Source organism: Varanus komodoensis, unplaced genomic scaffold (genome assembly GCF_004798865.1).
Source record: "Varanus komodoensis strain SLA01 unplaced genomic scaffold, ASM479886v1 scaffold59_1, whole genome shotgun sequence".
Lineage (NCBI taxonomy): Eukaryota > Metazoa > Chordata > Lepidosauria > Squamata > Varanidae > Varanus > Varanus komodoensis.
Window position 1 is genome coordinate 579,489 of NW_025336221.1, and position 12,274 is coordinate 591,762.

General features: G+C 38.6%; 1 protein-coding gene across 7 annotated transcripts in view; it reads right to left on the minus strand.

Annotated features, from left to right (window-relative positions):
- Window positions 1–1,692: 1,692 nt before the first annotated feature.
- The window catches only part of BPTF (bromodomain PHD finger transcription factor), an 80,776-nt gene continuing 70,194 nt past the window's right edge, over window positions 1,693–12,274 (minus strand). For 4 of the 7 annotated variants that reach the window (XM_044449460.1, XM_044449461.1, XM_044449458.1 and 1 more), the window contains 5 exons: window positions 10,039–10,212; window positions 9,101–9,293; window positions 8,622–8,706; window positions 4,136–4,322; window positions 1,693–2,582 (listed from right to left, as the gene is read on the minus strand). In XM_044449460.1, the coding sequence (XP_044305395.1) occupies window positions 2,546–2,582; window positions 4,136–4,322; window positions 8,622–8,706; window positions 9,101–9,293; window positions 10,039–10,212 (676 nt within the window). In that variant the 3' untranslated portion in view covers window positions 1,693–2,545. Of the gene's footprint in view, window positions 3,219–4,135; window positions 4,323–8,621; window positions 8,707–9,100; window positions 9,294–10,038; window positions 10,213–12,274 lie in introns of all 7 variants that reach the window. The other 3 variants (XM_044449457.1, XM_044449456.1, XM_044449459.1) reach the window with 3 other exon arrangements.

Below are 12,274 nucleotides of genomic sequence, written 5' to 3' on the forward strand. Positions count from 1 at the left end.
ACGTGCAGCTGTTTAAGATAATACCATTCCAACTTGAGTTTCCATAAAAAAGTTCTAATCTATCATAAAAAACAAAACAACTAATGAATCTCTGGAAGCTTTTGAACCCTATTTAGATATGGAACACCAAATCCTTCCATTCTACTGAGGAATCATGATTAAAAAGTGACCTCAGTTGATTCATGATATTTGATACACACATTGGACAGGTCTCAGCAAGTGAACGAACACTGGAGTTTAAAGAATGAGATGTTGGGGGGGGGGAAATAAAGTATTCTGCACATTGTTTCTTTTAAAAAACTGAGTAAAGTATAATTTTCTTTATTCCTTTTACAGAAGTGGTATTTAAAATGTACACACATTACACTGGCTCATAAATAAAACTTTAAAAAAACCTAAACATTACCATAGTTGATACAGCTAAGAATTGTTGTCATATATTACAAAGCAGTAGGAAAAATGATGAGGATTGGTAAAAAGTGTATGAAAGTAGCATTTTCCTCATTTCATAGTTATATATATATTTATATATATATGAAAAATTCCCAATAATTTCTGCACAGTATGGCAATGCCAAGTGCTACATACGTAATTTTAAACAATTGATGTTTCATTAGGAATTCCACCAAATCTGATGTCCAACAACATTACTTTATTTATCTAAGATGAAATGTCCTATTATGTACAAAAAAGGTAATTTTCAGTTTGTCACAATTTGTTAAAAACGGTGATCTATTGCCTATGGGTAGGAAAGTTATTTTTTCAACATGGTTTTTCAGTGGCAGCCATATGTACGAATAATACAGAAATATTGTGGAGACAATATTTGTAGGATTAAGGTTGAAAAGTTTCCTTCTTTTATAAACATAATGCATACAATATGTAGCATCATCTCTTTGTAAAAAGTCCTAAGACAATATACCCTACACACAAATACTTTTCCCTACTTTCTAAGAAGCATAAATGGATGCCGTTCTCACAATGAACAATTAACTTTCTTTTGATTTCACATTGGTTAAATGACAGCATCTATGTACAAGAGTAGAGGTTTTCTTAGAGAAAATTAACCCCAAAGTATCTGTACACCTGAGCCTGTACTTATAAGAAAATTGTGGTCAACAGCAATGCCTCAGAGAGTAACAGAAAAGGTTCTTGCATAGCAGAGTGAAGTTAAACCCAAATGATAAATTCAGTGATAAATTCTGGATCACTGAAGGGCAAAATTGTGAATTAGTGCAAAATCTAGTCCAAATGAGTGGAGAGCTACAGAAACCAAGTCCTGCTGGTTTACGATGCACGTATAAGACTGTCATCAATAGCATACGTGACTGGTTGTGGACAGTAATTAAAAAACCTGTAAAGCTTCTATCTGTTGGCTTCTTCTATCTTTTTACATACCTTTCCTAGTAGAAAAGTCAAAAATGAAGCACACTTTTGAGACCATTATTTAACCTCATACAATCATTTGCACATTACTATCTTATTTAGCAATGGGCAATGATACTTCTCACACAGCCCCTTCAGCATCAATCCAAAAGTTGTGGCACCGCAGTAAAATGTTATCTGATTTAAAAAACAAGGAGAATCACACTTGGGGGCTTGTCCATCCTTCCCCTTCCATCCTTCCCCTTCCATACTTCAGAACCTCCAAAACCTCACAAACACGTTAGCGAACATTCAAAAGACACCTACTTCTGTGGAGAGAACAACGACCTCCATTTATTTTGTTTCATATACATCCATATTTTGAATTTTTAATACAAAAAGAAAAAAATTAGAATCTGACAAATGTTTACAAACAAGATACCTTCAAATAGATTTTACTCATATCAGTCCGGTGCAGAGCAAATGACATTGTACTGTGATATTCAAGGCAACAGAGTCTGTAGTCCATGACCATTTTGCCGAACTTTTCTGCAAGCTTAATTGTTTTCATCTACCATGAACAATAAACTCATAGTTGATTCCCAGTTTGTTTGTGCACATGTGTACATAGCAGCTCCTTTCATAGAAAGAAAAGACATCTAGAGGTCATCTTGTACTTTTACCTACAGGAATCATGGTAAGATACAGAATGGGTTACATATAACCAGGGCTGGGGTTTATAAGAAAAAAATAATTAGCTGACAAATGAGGGCAGCAATAAAAAAGCGTCCTTTTGCAACAATAAATAAATACAGTCCAAAGTTCTCTGTGTGGACTTTAAACCAGCTTCTTCACTGAAGAACAGATGTGGCATTTCCATGGAGTTTGAAGTTGACCCCATTTTACTGTATCTTGTTTTCTCTCTTGTCCTTCAACAAAACATTTTCCTGTTTCTGCCACAATAGCACAATTTGATCTTGACAAGAAAACGATGCTGCTGATTTTTATTCTTTTGTCCTTTGGACAAAATTAGCCAAGAATATAATCTGATGCGACTGATAAAAACGCAGTTTACATCAAGACTTGCCAGGACACCCTGACTAAAAACCTCTGGCTTCTCAATTAAAAAATGTCAGACAACCAGATCTCTTGCTGTTTGTGTTAGGGTAACACGTGGAACTTAAGAAGCTGTAGACTGCAGTTTGTTGTTATGAGACCTGCAGAATGCAGAAAAAGGGAACAATTAAGCACCCTTCATGAAAGAGATCCCAGCTGCTTTAGGCGGGTGCCAAGCGAATGCAGCCATGCTCCTGCTCTGGTTCTGCTTTGCAAGACACACATGATATACAGAAAACATCTTTGCCTTTCGCTACACAGATAGCTTCAGGTCTGTATAAACATGACGTTCATTTGGAATGCCCAAACATCTAGATGTGTCACATAATACTTGACGGAGGCACATATCAATAATATGTACCCATTTTACATTGCTTGGGAAGGTGGTTGGATCAAAGTACATTTATTGGTAAAATGTAAATCAGAAATACCACATTCTTCTTAGAACTCATCAAATTCTCCTTTGGATTTTTTTTTATTAAAGGAAGTAACTGGAATTACATCACTTCTATCACTGATATTGAATGTTGTCCAGTACAATAGTCAAAGAATGGATCATTGTATTTTCCAACATGGATGACAGCAAATGACTGTTTCCACATTAAAGCAAAGTTTAAAAGTAAAAACAGCAAGTATGGATTTAAAAAGAGATAGTTAATGACATGGTGCAATGAAAGAATAAGCAAAACATCCAGTTCTGATTCCAGTTAGAAAGGTCAGACTAAAGTTATCACAATCTGCAAAAAAAGAACATGGGTGGTATAAATGAAGCAGTAATGGGAGTTGCCGCTAAACAATAAATGCTGATAATAAAAGAAAGATGAGAAAGAAAGAAATGGCAATTTGAAAAAGAGTCAGCTCAACCGCCAGTTTCCCCTCATGTTATTTTTTCCTCATCCTTTTGTTCTGCCTGGAAAGGGACTATGGAGGCAAGGCGAGAGCATCTGCAGGCACTGTAACCACTGGGAACCACAACAGTTTGGGCTGCATGCTGGCAGATGTGTTCAACCTTGGTGCAGCTCAGCCCTGGGAAACACATCCCCTTTCCAAGGAAGGAGGAGGCAAGCACCCTGGCTCTGACCCTGTGGCATTTCTTCACTAAGAAGAAGCCAAGGGCACAATTCAGGCCAGGTTTTACACTTAAATCCTACTGATTTCAGTGGAGAAAATTTAAGCTGGCACTTAATGCTCCCATCAACATTGCAGGAAATCCAAAGCACTTGGCTTTCAACTACAAATGGGACAGAGCAACAGTCAGACTGAAATCCAAGGCCTTTGTTTAGAACGCAAGTGCTCCAGAATACACCTGCTCAGGATTACATTCTCAGGCTGCTGGAGTCTTCTGGGGCACAGCCTGATTTTCTTGCCTGCCATTCCAACATTCAGTTCCTTTGCAAATTGTATACATTCCCTACTATGCTGCACTGCCTGTAATTTAAACAAAGCTACCATGTTATTTCACAAACTTCACATTTTTAATTTGATAACGGGCTCAACAAGTATTAAATTCACTCATTCTGATCATATGTAGATTTATGTTAATAGCGAAGCGTGTGAGGAGAACCAACGTTTAAAAACCCAGAAATGTAAGTTGCTAGTGGTAAAATGTATGCCATGCTAACAGAGAGATGCACTCAGGAGAAAGGCTACTTACCTGCTTGCTTTGAACCCTTTTAGTTTCTGTACAAAGAATGACTCAAGAACCTCTGCACACTGATAAAAAGGAGAGTCACTTGGATTGTAGTAACGACAGTTATCAAATATTTTGGTCATGTCGGCCACAAATTCGGTCACCTTTTTGTAGTAACGTTTCAGTATTCTTTCTTCCATGGTGGAAAGGTCTTCAAAAGAAGCAAAAGTTATTCAAAAATAACATGTCAGTAACTCGTACAAGTTACCTCCTATCCTGGAAGCGCAGAGGAAAAGAAATGTGTGCTTGACTGGAGTGCCATTAACATCTGTGCTGGAATATTATGCAGAATCAAACTGTGAGCAGCAGAACAGAAGAGGAGTTGCTACATTGGCTGAACCCATCCACTCCCTGGGCATACAAGTATGATGCGCACACAGCTACACACATGCCCCGTCTTAAGTCCTTAGTTTCACAAGGGCATAATGGAAGCTACATGGAGAATTTACTTGATGCCTCAGCTAGAGACCACTTGGATTTTATACTTTAATTTTCTGCTTGGTGTTTCTCAAGCAATTAGAGCATATAAACAAGCTTAATTTGCAGCCTGTGTACTCCTACTGATTGTTCCTTATTTCAATTCATAGACTTGTCTGAATGCTTCAATTAGTTGCCACTGAAATGAACATACAACCACACAAAGAACAGGCTGTGATAAAAGTCCCAGTTCTGCAACTGCCACAGTAACCATTGAAAATGAAAAGAAAGAAAAGTAAAAAATGGAAAGGAGAAGCGGAGAGGAAAGCATGAATCTTGCCTCATGAAAATACAGATAATTAAGCAGACAGGAAATAGAACTGTTTCTTAAACATAAGTGAACATAGGCAAACATATTCTATGTGAAACCTTTCTGTAAAGCCATGCTTGTAAAAACAACACAGAATAAAAAGTACTAAAAAATTAACACAGAGCTCAGTTGTTAGCCTGATGTTGCAGCTTTACCAAAACTAAGTGGATGTGGCCCTGGCCATCTAGATGGAAAACCACTGGGAGCTCCATGTTAATGGTTAGGGTGTTTGGTGTGACATGTTGTCCCTGAAATCTGGGTTGCTGAGGAGGAAACAAACCAGGGTGCCAGGTCTGGACAACACAGAAAACTATCCAGGTTCAGCGGAATTCCTCAGTTGTTTTATAATCCGTAAACCAAGTGGAGATGGCAAGTGTTTGTGAGTAGTATACTTGTTCCCACACGGCTCCACAACTCCATGGTTGTCATTAAGTTTGAATCAGCACCATGTTTTAACTATTGCTTTGTTTTTATATAAGCAAATGGTGGGGATTCCCTTGCAACACAATTTAGCAGGGCAACTCTTGGCACCATTTTCTGGAGCTACTGTGGGAAGAAGGGAGTGGGAAAGTCTCTTCCATCAGCCCAGTTGCACAGGCATAGATCTGGATCCTACCCTCTATCTAGAAATTGAACTCCAGGCTCACATTTTGCTAATGGGCAGAGTCATGCTGGTGCACGACACTATTAATTATCTCTAAAGTCTCAACTATTATCAACATAGCATAAATAGTTCTACTAACATTTTGAAAGTTCTCTCTTATTTTGCAAAGTATTTACTTCTGCGTTCTTAGGATGTCTGTTGAATTTGCAAAAACCATTACATTTTGTATGCTGTCATATTACTTCTAAAATTTTAGGCATTTATAAGTGAAGTTTGCAATCACTGAAGGATATATTACACTTTCAAGCATGTCTACTTTGTCACAAAATATTTCAATCAATCATCAAAGAAACAAGTTATTCTATTATGTAACTCATTAAGTTTTTGGTTAAAGCAAATCCTTGTATGCACAGTGCTAACTTTAAAAGCATTTCCATATACATAATGCTTTTATTTCAAAAGGCAACTACAGCTAAGCATACTACAGAAAGTGTTAAAGGCAAGCTCTTGCTTTAACTATAATTAAAAATCCGAGAAAAGGGAACAGACTGACAAGGGAAGATGGCTATGATGTATAGGTCAACTATGTTTTTAGGTGCTTTTTAAAATGAGAGAGATGTCAGAAAAAAGAGCATTTCAAAGAAAAGGAACCCAAACAGAAAAAGAGTAAGAATGGGAAATAATACAGTATAAAGAATTAAGACACAAAACAGGCAAGTAATGTGATTAAAATAAGATGCAGAGCAAATAAGATAAACAGTACAGTGAAAGATAAGAAAAAGAGGCTGAAGAAACATAAAGGCCAAAGAGAACAGTACTGCAACAGTATAGATGTAAAACAAAGTGCTAACCATAGTTTTCATAGTGGAAATAAGAAAAAAGAATACTGCTCAGAGAGATTACAAAGCTGAAACAAAGTGGAAAAATAAGTAGTTGCCTGAATAAAACATAAAGACTCCATCTTAGCACAAAGTTCACACGCTCAAGGTGGACAGGTTAAATCAGACACTCACGGTCCTAACCACCCACAGAAGTAATTCATAACAGAGAAGGAGATTCATTTTAGAAACTTTTTGTGAATAAAATGAGATTAGAGCAAGAAAGACCAACACCTGAAGAATGTAAGAAAAGAGATTGTGAAATTTCTGCAGATTGTCTCCTTAAAATCGGCTCACTTGGTTATAAGAAATGCTAACAGCAAAAGAAGAAGGGGACGGCAGAGGATGAGGTGGCTGGATGGAGTCACTGAAGCAGTTGGTGTGAGCTTAAGTGGACTCCGGGGGATGGCGGAGGACAGGAAGGCCTGGAGGAATGCTGTCAATGGGGTCACGATGGGTCGGACATCATGACTTTGCGACTAGCAACAACAACAACAAAGGATAAGGATAGTCTGAAATTGAGGATAAATATAAAAGGTGTCAAGAATAATGGTCCTCACATTCAAGCCTTCACATATCATTAGAAATATTTATCAGAGCAGATGACATACTGGTGGACATAATCCAGAAAGCAATGCATTTAAAAAAGCAGCAAAAGGGAAAGTCAGACATTGAGGAAGCACCAGATGTTTCAGAACATGGAACAAGAAAACTGGAAGAAAAGGAGAAGCAATGGTGAATGTGAAGTATGTGAAGTAGTAGATGAAGAGAGGTTAAATTGTACAAAAGGCTTCATAAAAAGGCTACTTCTAGGGGGCAGATAGTAAAAACAGAATGTAAGCAAAGAGAAAATAGGATTAGAAAATATTGCTGATATAGAAGGCACAAGGCATAAAAGGTTTGGTTGAGGCCAAACTATAGAAGAAGAGACAAAAGAACAAATGTGAGTAAGAATTAAGATTTACTTGGATAAATCCAGTGAAGAAGGGACAAAGACATCAGATTCAGAACTGAACCTAAGATTAAAATCGTTCTTTGTAGGACCAGGTACTTTCTCAAGATTAGATCAAGTTCTGCCCCCCTAACCCCAGAGACAGGGCCTTCTCCTCAGCTAGCTGGTCTCCAGCTCTCAGGGGGAAAATGTTTTATTCGGTATGCTAAGGGGGGGGGACAAAGACATCAGATTCAGAACTGAACCTAAGATTAAAATCGTTCTTTGTAGGACCAGGTACTTTCTCAAGATTAGATCAAGTTCTGCCCCCCTAACCCCAGAGACAGGGCCTTCTCCTCAGCTAGCTGGTCTCCAGCTCTCAGGGGGAAAATGTTTTATTCGGTATGCTAAGGGGGGGGGTGGCTGTCTAGGAAGACTTTTGGTTCAGAAATTCAGTTTTTAGTCAGTGTTTAATTTTGAAGAGCCACTATCTCGTCCGACATGCACCTGCCAACTCTTTATAACCGCTGTTGAAGGAATGGCAACATTCATCAATCATCAACTGATCAGTCCCTTTCCAGCAGTGGAAGAAGGATGTACAATACCCTTCATCAGGAAGCCTGGTTGGTTCCTTCATCTTTAGGGGTGGGCAACTTGCGGCCTTCTGGGTGTTTTGGCCTACAGTTCCTATCATCTCCCACCATGGCTATACAGTCTAGAGCTGATGAGGAATAACAGGGCAACACACTTGGAGGTCCAAAAGTTACTCACCCTGCTTTAGGCAAATGTTCAAGTCATTCTCATTTAACCAGGTTTTGCATAAATTTCAACTTTTGTATCTTGCTGCTGCTACGGTGGGGCTTTTTACTGTTCTTGTTGTTTTTAACTCTCAATTCTTTTGTATTTTACTGATATAGAATTTACTGTCTGTGTGTGCATGAATGCATATAATCTATGTTGTAAGCTGCCACAGGGGTTTTTGTAGCTGGAAGGCAGAACATAAATCATCTACATTAATAAGTGATTCTACTTTCTCATAAGGTATAAAGAAATTATGACAGAACTCAATGGGTTCTATATACCAAATACACATGTACACAATTGTGCTGCCCATCTTTCTTACTCATTCTATAGGATACGGGCATTTTTAACAATAGATCTGCAAGTGAGAGCTAGCACATATGCACCAAATAATATGTTCATTCTAATGAATTCATCTTTGCAATCAAAACAGGTGGGAATATACTTACCCATAGGTTCTTTGATAACACCATAATAATCTGGGGCATCATTGGGATCAACTGGTTCAAGGAATGGCCATGCCATTTTGTGAGCCTGTTAGGAAAAGGAGATATCATAAATTTCAAAATTACTATTTATCTTATTAATTAAGCTGAACCTCATGCCACCTATACCTGCTATATGAACTGTCCTGCACTAAGCAGGGGAGTAATTAATCCTATCCATGTTTAAATGGGAAAAAGCCTTACAAATCCCAGCAGGTTCTGAAGCCAGCCATGCCTCACAGAATTCTGGGAAATTACTACATACTAACTGAACTTGAGTTCTGTGAGGAAGCCTGCTCTGACATCAAAGGATGCTTTATTTCCCGAGGATATGTTCAGAACTGTTTTCCTCCACTATGGGCTTAAGAAATGATGTCTGTTACAATCCTGTTTAACTACACTGGGGGCCTAAATTAAATCACTTTCTCCTGCATAACTCTTACCTGCAACGAACGCAGCACTCTCTTCAGCCCCTCATAATCTTTATCAGTCAAGGGACTGAGTACTGTCATGGCATCTTCTGTTGACTGACACTGCGGACAGACATACTCATCAATGAGATCTGCCTCACTTTGCAAAATACCAACGCAGCGCCCGTGATACCAATTCTGACATCGGTCACAGCCAATGTAAAATCTGCAAGATCCCAAAGAAGATGGTTAATATTCTTAATCCTATATGAAAATCTTCCACTGGTTAAAACCCCCTGAACTGTGTGAGGATCTGTTCCTCGAATTGGTATTTAAATTGTGAAGCAAAAGTGGCAGTATCACCAATACCAATCACAGTTAATCTCAAGTAACTGCAATATCTACAGACCAAAATTTTTAAAGCTGAAAGGAACAAAAGTGAAGCCAAAAGAAAAAAAAATCAAACATTATGCATTTGCATACAGAAATGCTACCAAAGGTTGCCCTTTCCTTTTCATCAACTATTTTGATATGCTATTAATATGCTGGTTCGAAATTGAAATTCGGAGCTCTGCATCTTATTATGAAAGGGGTACTCGTAAAAGAATATTACCCAGATACCCATATAATAGTTGCTTCTCCACTCTAAGCCCTCAACATTAATTGCATTTAATTATAAACTGCCCCCCGCCCCCACCAGCTACTGTATTTGGTTGGAAGCCTGCTACAACAGAACAGTAAAATTAGCCTGCTCTGAATATCATCACGTTTTATGGGCAATATTGGAAATCTCACTTTTCCTGTGTGGCAATTATATATGATTTCGAGCGACATTTCAAATATTTTCAAAGTCACATCACTAGATACAACATATGTTGAACAACACTTCTTTTTTGTTCAAGCAACACATTACCAAACTCAGAGCAGTTTGCTACCTAAATATCAAATAAGAGGTTCTTGTCAGAACTCACTGTGACTCATCATAAGGTGTTCTGCAGATACAGTACAATTCCTCACTGCTGCCCTCTTGTGCCCGTTTACACTCATTACAGATGTACACATCCATTTTCTTAGCCTCCTTTTCTGTGATTCCAACACATTCTCCATGATACCAGTTAGTACAAAGATCACAGCCAATATAGAACCTAAAAGTATTTACAATGAAAATGACAATGTAATTGTCATTTCAAATGGCATGCCACTTGCTAACCTAGTTCTTTGAAAATTTCTCCCTCTGTCTCCCTAGCCACATCAACCTAGCCTTCTGAACCTAATGTCTCAAGCTGACGTTATGTACATGGATCTACAGGGCCTGCTTCCACAGACAGTTGTGCTTTAAAAGTAGGTCAGCTGATATGAACTGAACTCTGAAAAATGCATATGTCTCAACTGTGAATGCACAAAGACAAGGCCAAAGAAAAAAAGATCTACATTTTCAAAACTGTAGCCAAGAAGCCACTTGAACACAGTGGCAAGTCACATACAGTATTTGTAAATGTAGGCCTCGATTTTAAAAACAAAGCAAAGCGCAGACACAACCAGAAGTTACAAGTACACTAAAAGGAGCATGCATACCAGCCATGTGTAAAAAATACATATTGGTATAACATGACATGAAAGAAAATGGGACAAGTAGATGTAATTTTTAAAATCCTAAGAAACTGCCTGAAATTGGTGGAATTGGATTCCTCAAACTGAAAAATGTGAACAAAGTGTGTTTATTCACAAACTACACTATGCAGCAAATCAGATACAGTTTGGTAAGGCCCTAGGTTAAAAACCATCCAATTCTGTCCAGAACCTCACATTGGTTCAGTTGGCCGATCTACCATGGGATCGTATCCAAAGTAAAATCTGACTCCCAAAAGGATGGAAAGCTGGGCCTGTGACTTGAATGTGTCTGTGGCTTTGTAAAGACAATATCCAGCACTTGTCTGGTTTCATGTAAAGGAGCCACAAGCTCAAGCATTGCACATTTTCCTAGCTCACTGTAATTCTCTCCTTTCATATCATCTCTGGGGTACCATATACACCTGAACTGGCAAACTATGGTTTTAAATGTAAACCATTTAAATGTACGGTTTACCTCAAACCAGTAAGGAAGGAACTGCAGTATGTGAGGGAAGAAAGGAACACCCCCCCGCCCCCCGCCCGGCTCATTCATGCCTGGTTTGGAATAAATCTAATCTGAGCTTCTCTCTCAAAGCTCTACCTAGCATGTTTTGAGATATTCTTTGATTCATTCAACTCCTCTTACATTCTGTGTTGACATTTGGCCTAACACATAACTACTTTTACAGTAAGGCTTAGTATGTATTCCCCATCTCAGCAAAGAGGTAAGAGTATCTTAAAACATTTACTGTGAATTTCATTTAATATCAAAAGACTTTCAGTGCAGTATTTTTGAAGAACCTACTCTGCCATGGATCTTTCAAGAGACTGATACCCCAAATGGCCACTGTTTGCTCTACTTGTCTCCCACTTAAGTCAAAACAAACTTTTACTAAGTCTAAACAAACTTTGCTACAGAAACCCCAAGCATAAAGAAATGGCTGCTAACAGTACACAATGGGTTGGATCCAATCGTGCCATTCCACAAATGGAAGAGAAGTGGCTAGAGAAATACACTTCTCCTAGATGCAGCCCTGCCCCCAAAACCACTTTGGAGAATTGGACAACTCTCCAGAGACTTTGGGGGACCACAGGAGAGAGGACAGAGAAATCTCATAGTACTAGTGGACATCTGCCCAGATGATGATGGATCACACCCAATGTTCAAAATCTAAAGTAGTGTGAGTAGAATGCTGATCTGACAAGATGTTTTCCTGCCTCTGCTACACAGTGGAGCACCCTGAACTCCACCCCACTTGATTCTGGAGAGTCCCCTAACTGCCAAGAGCAGCAGTGGGGATGAGGGGGTAGGAAAGCCTCAATGGGATCCACTCTAACTGCTCTTAATCCTACTTTAGGACTCAGGATTAATTTTCCTGGCTTACTTAAATCAACATCTTAAAATACTTAATATATCACTGTCATGCTTGAGTTGCAATTAACTTCACCCCCTAAGTCAACTTTGCACTGCATTTTAAGTGAAGGGCATAATTTTAGCCAGTGCAGAAGGAATTATCAGTTCCCTTCCACGTCATCAATAAAGCCCAAAGGATGAGACCCCAACACAAAGCAACAAATAGCCTAACTAATAATTCT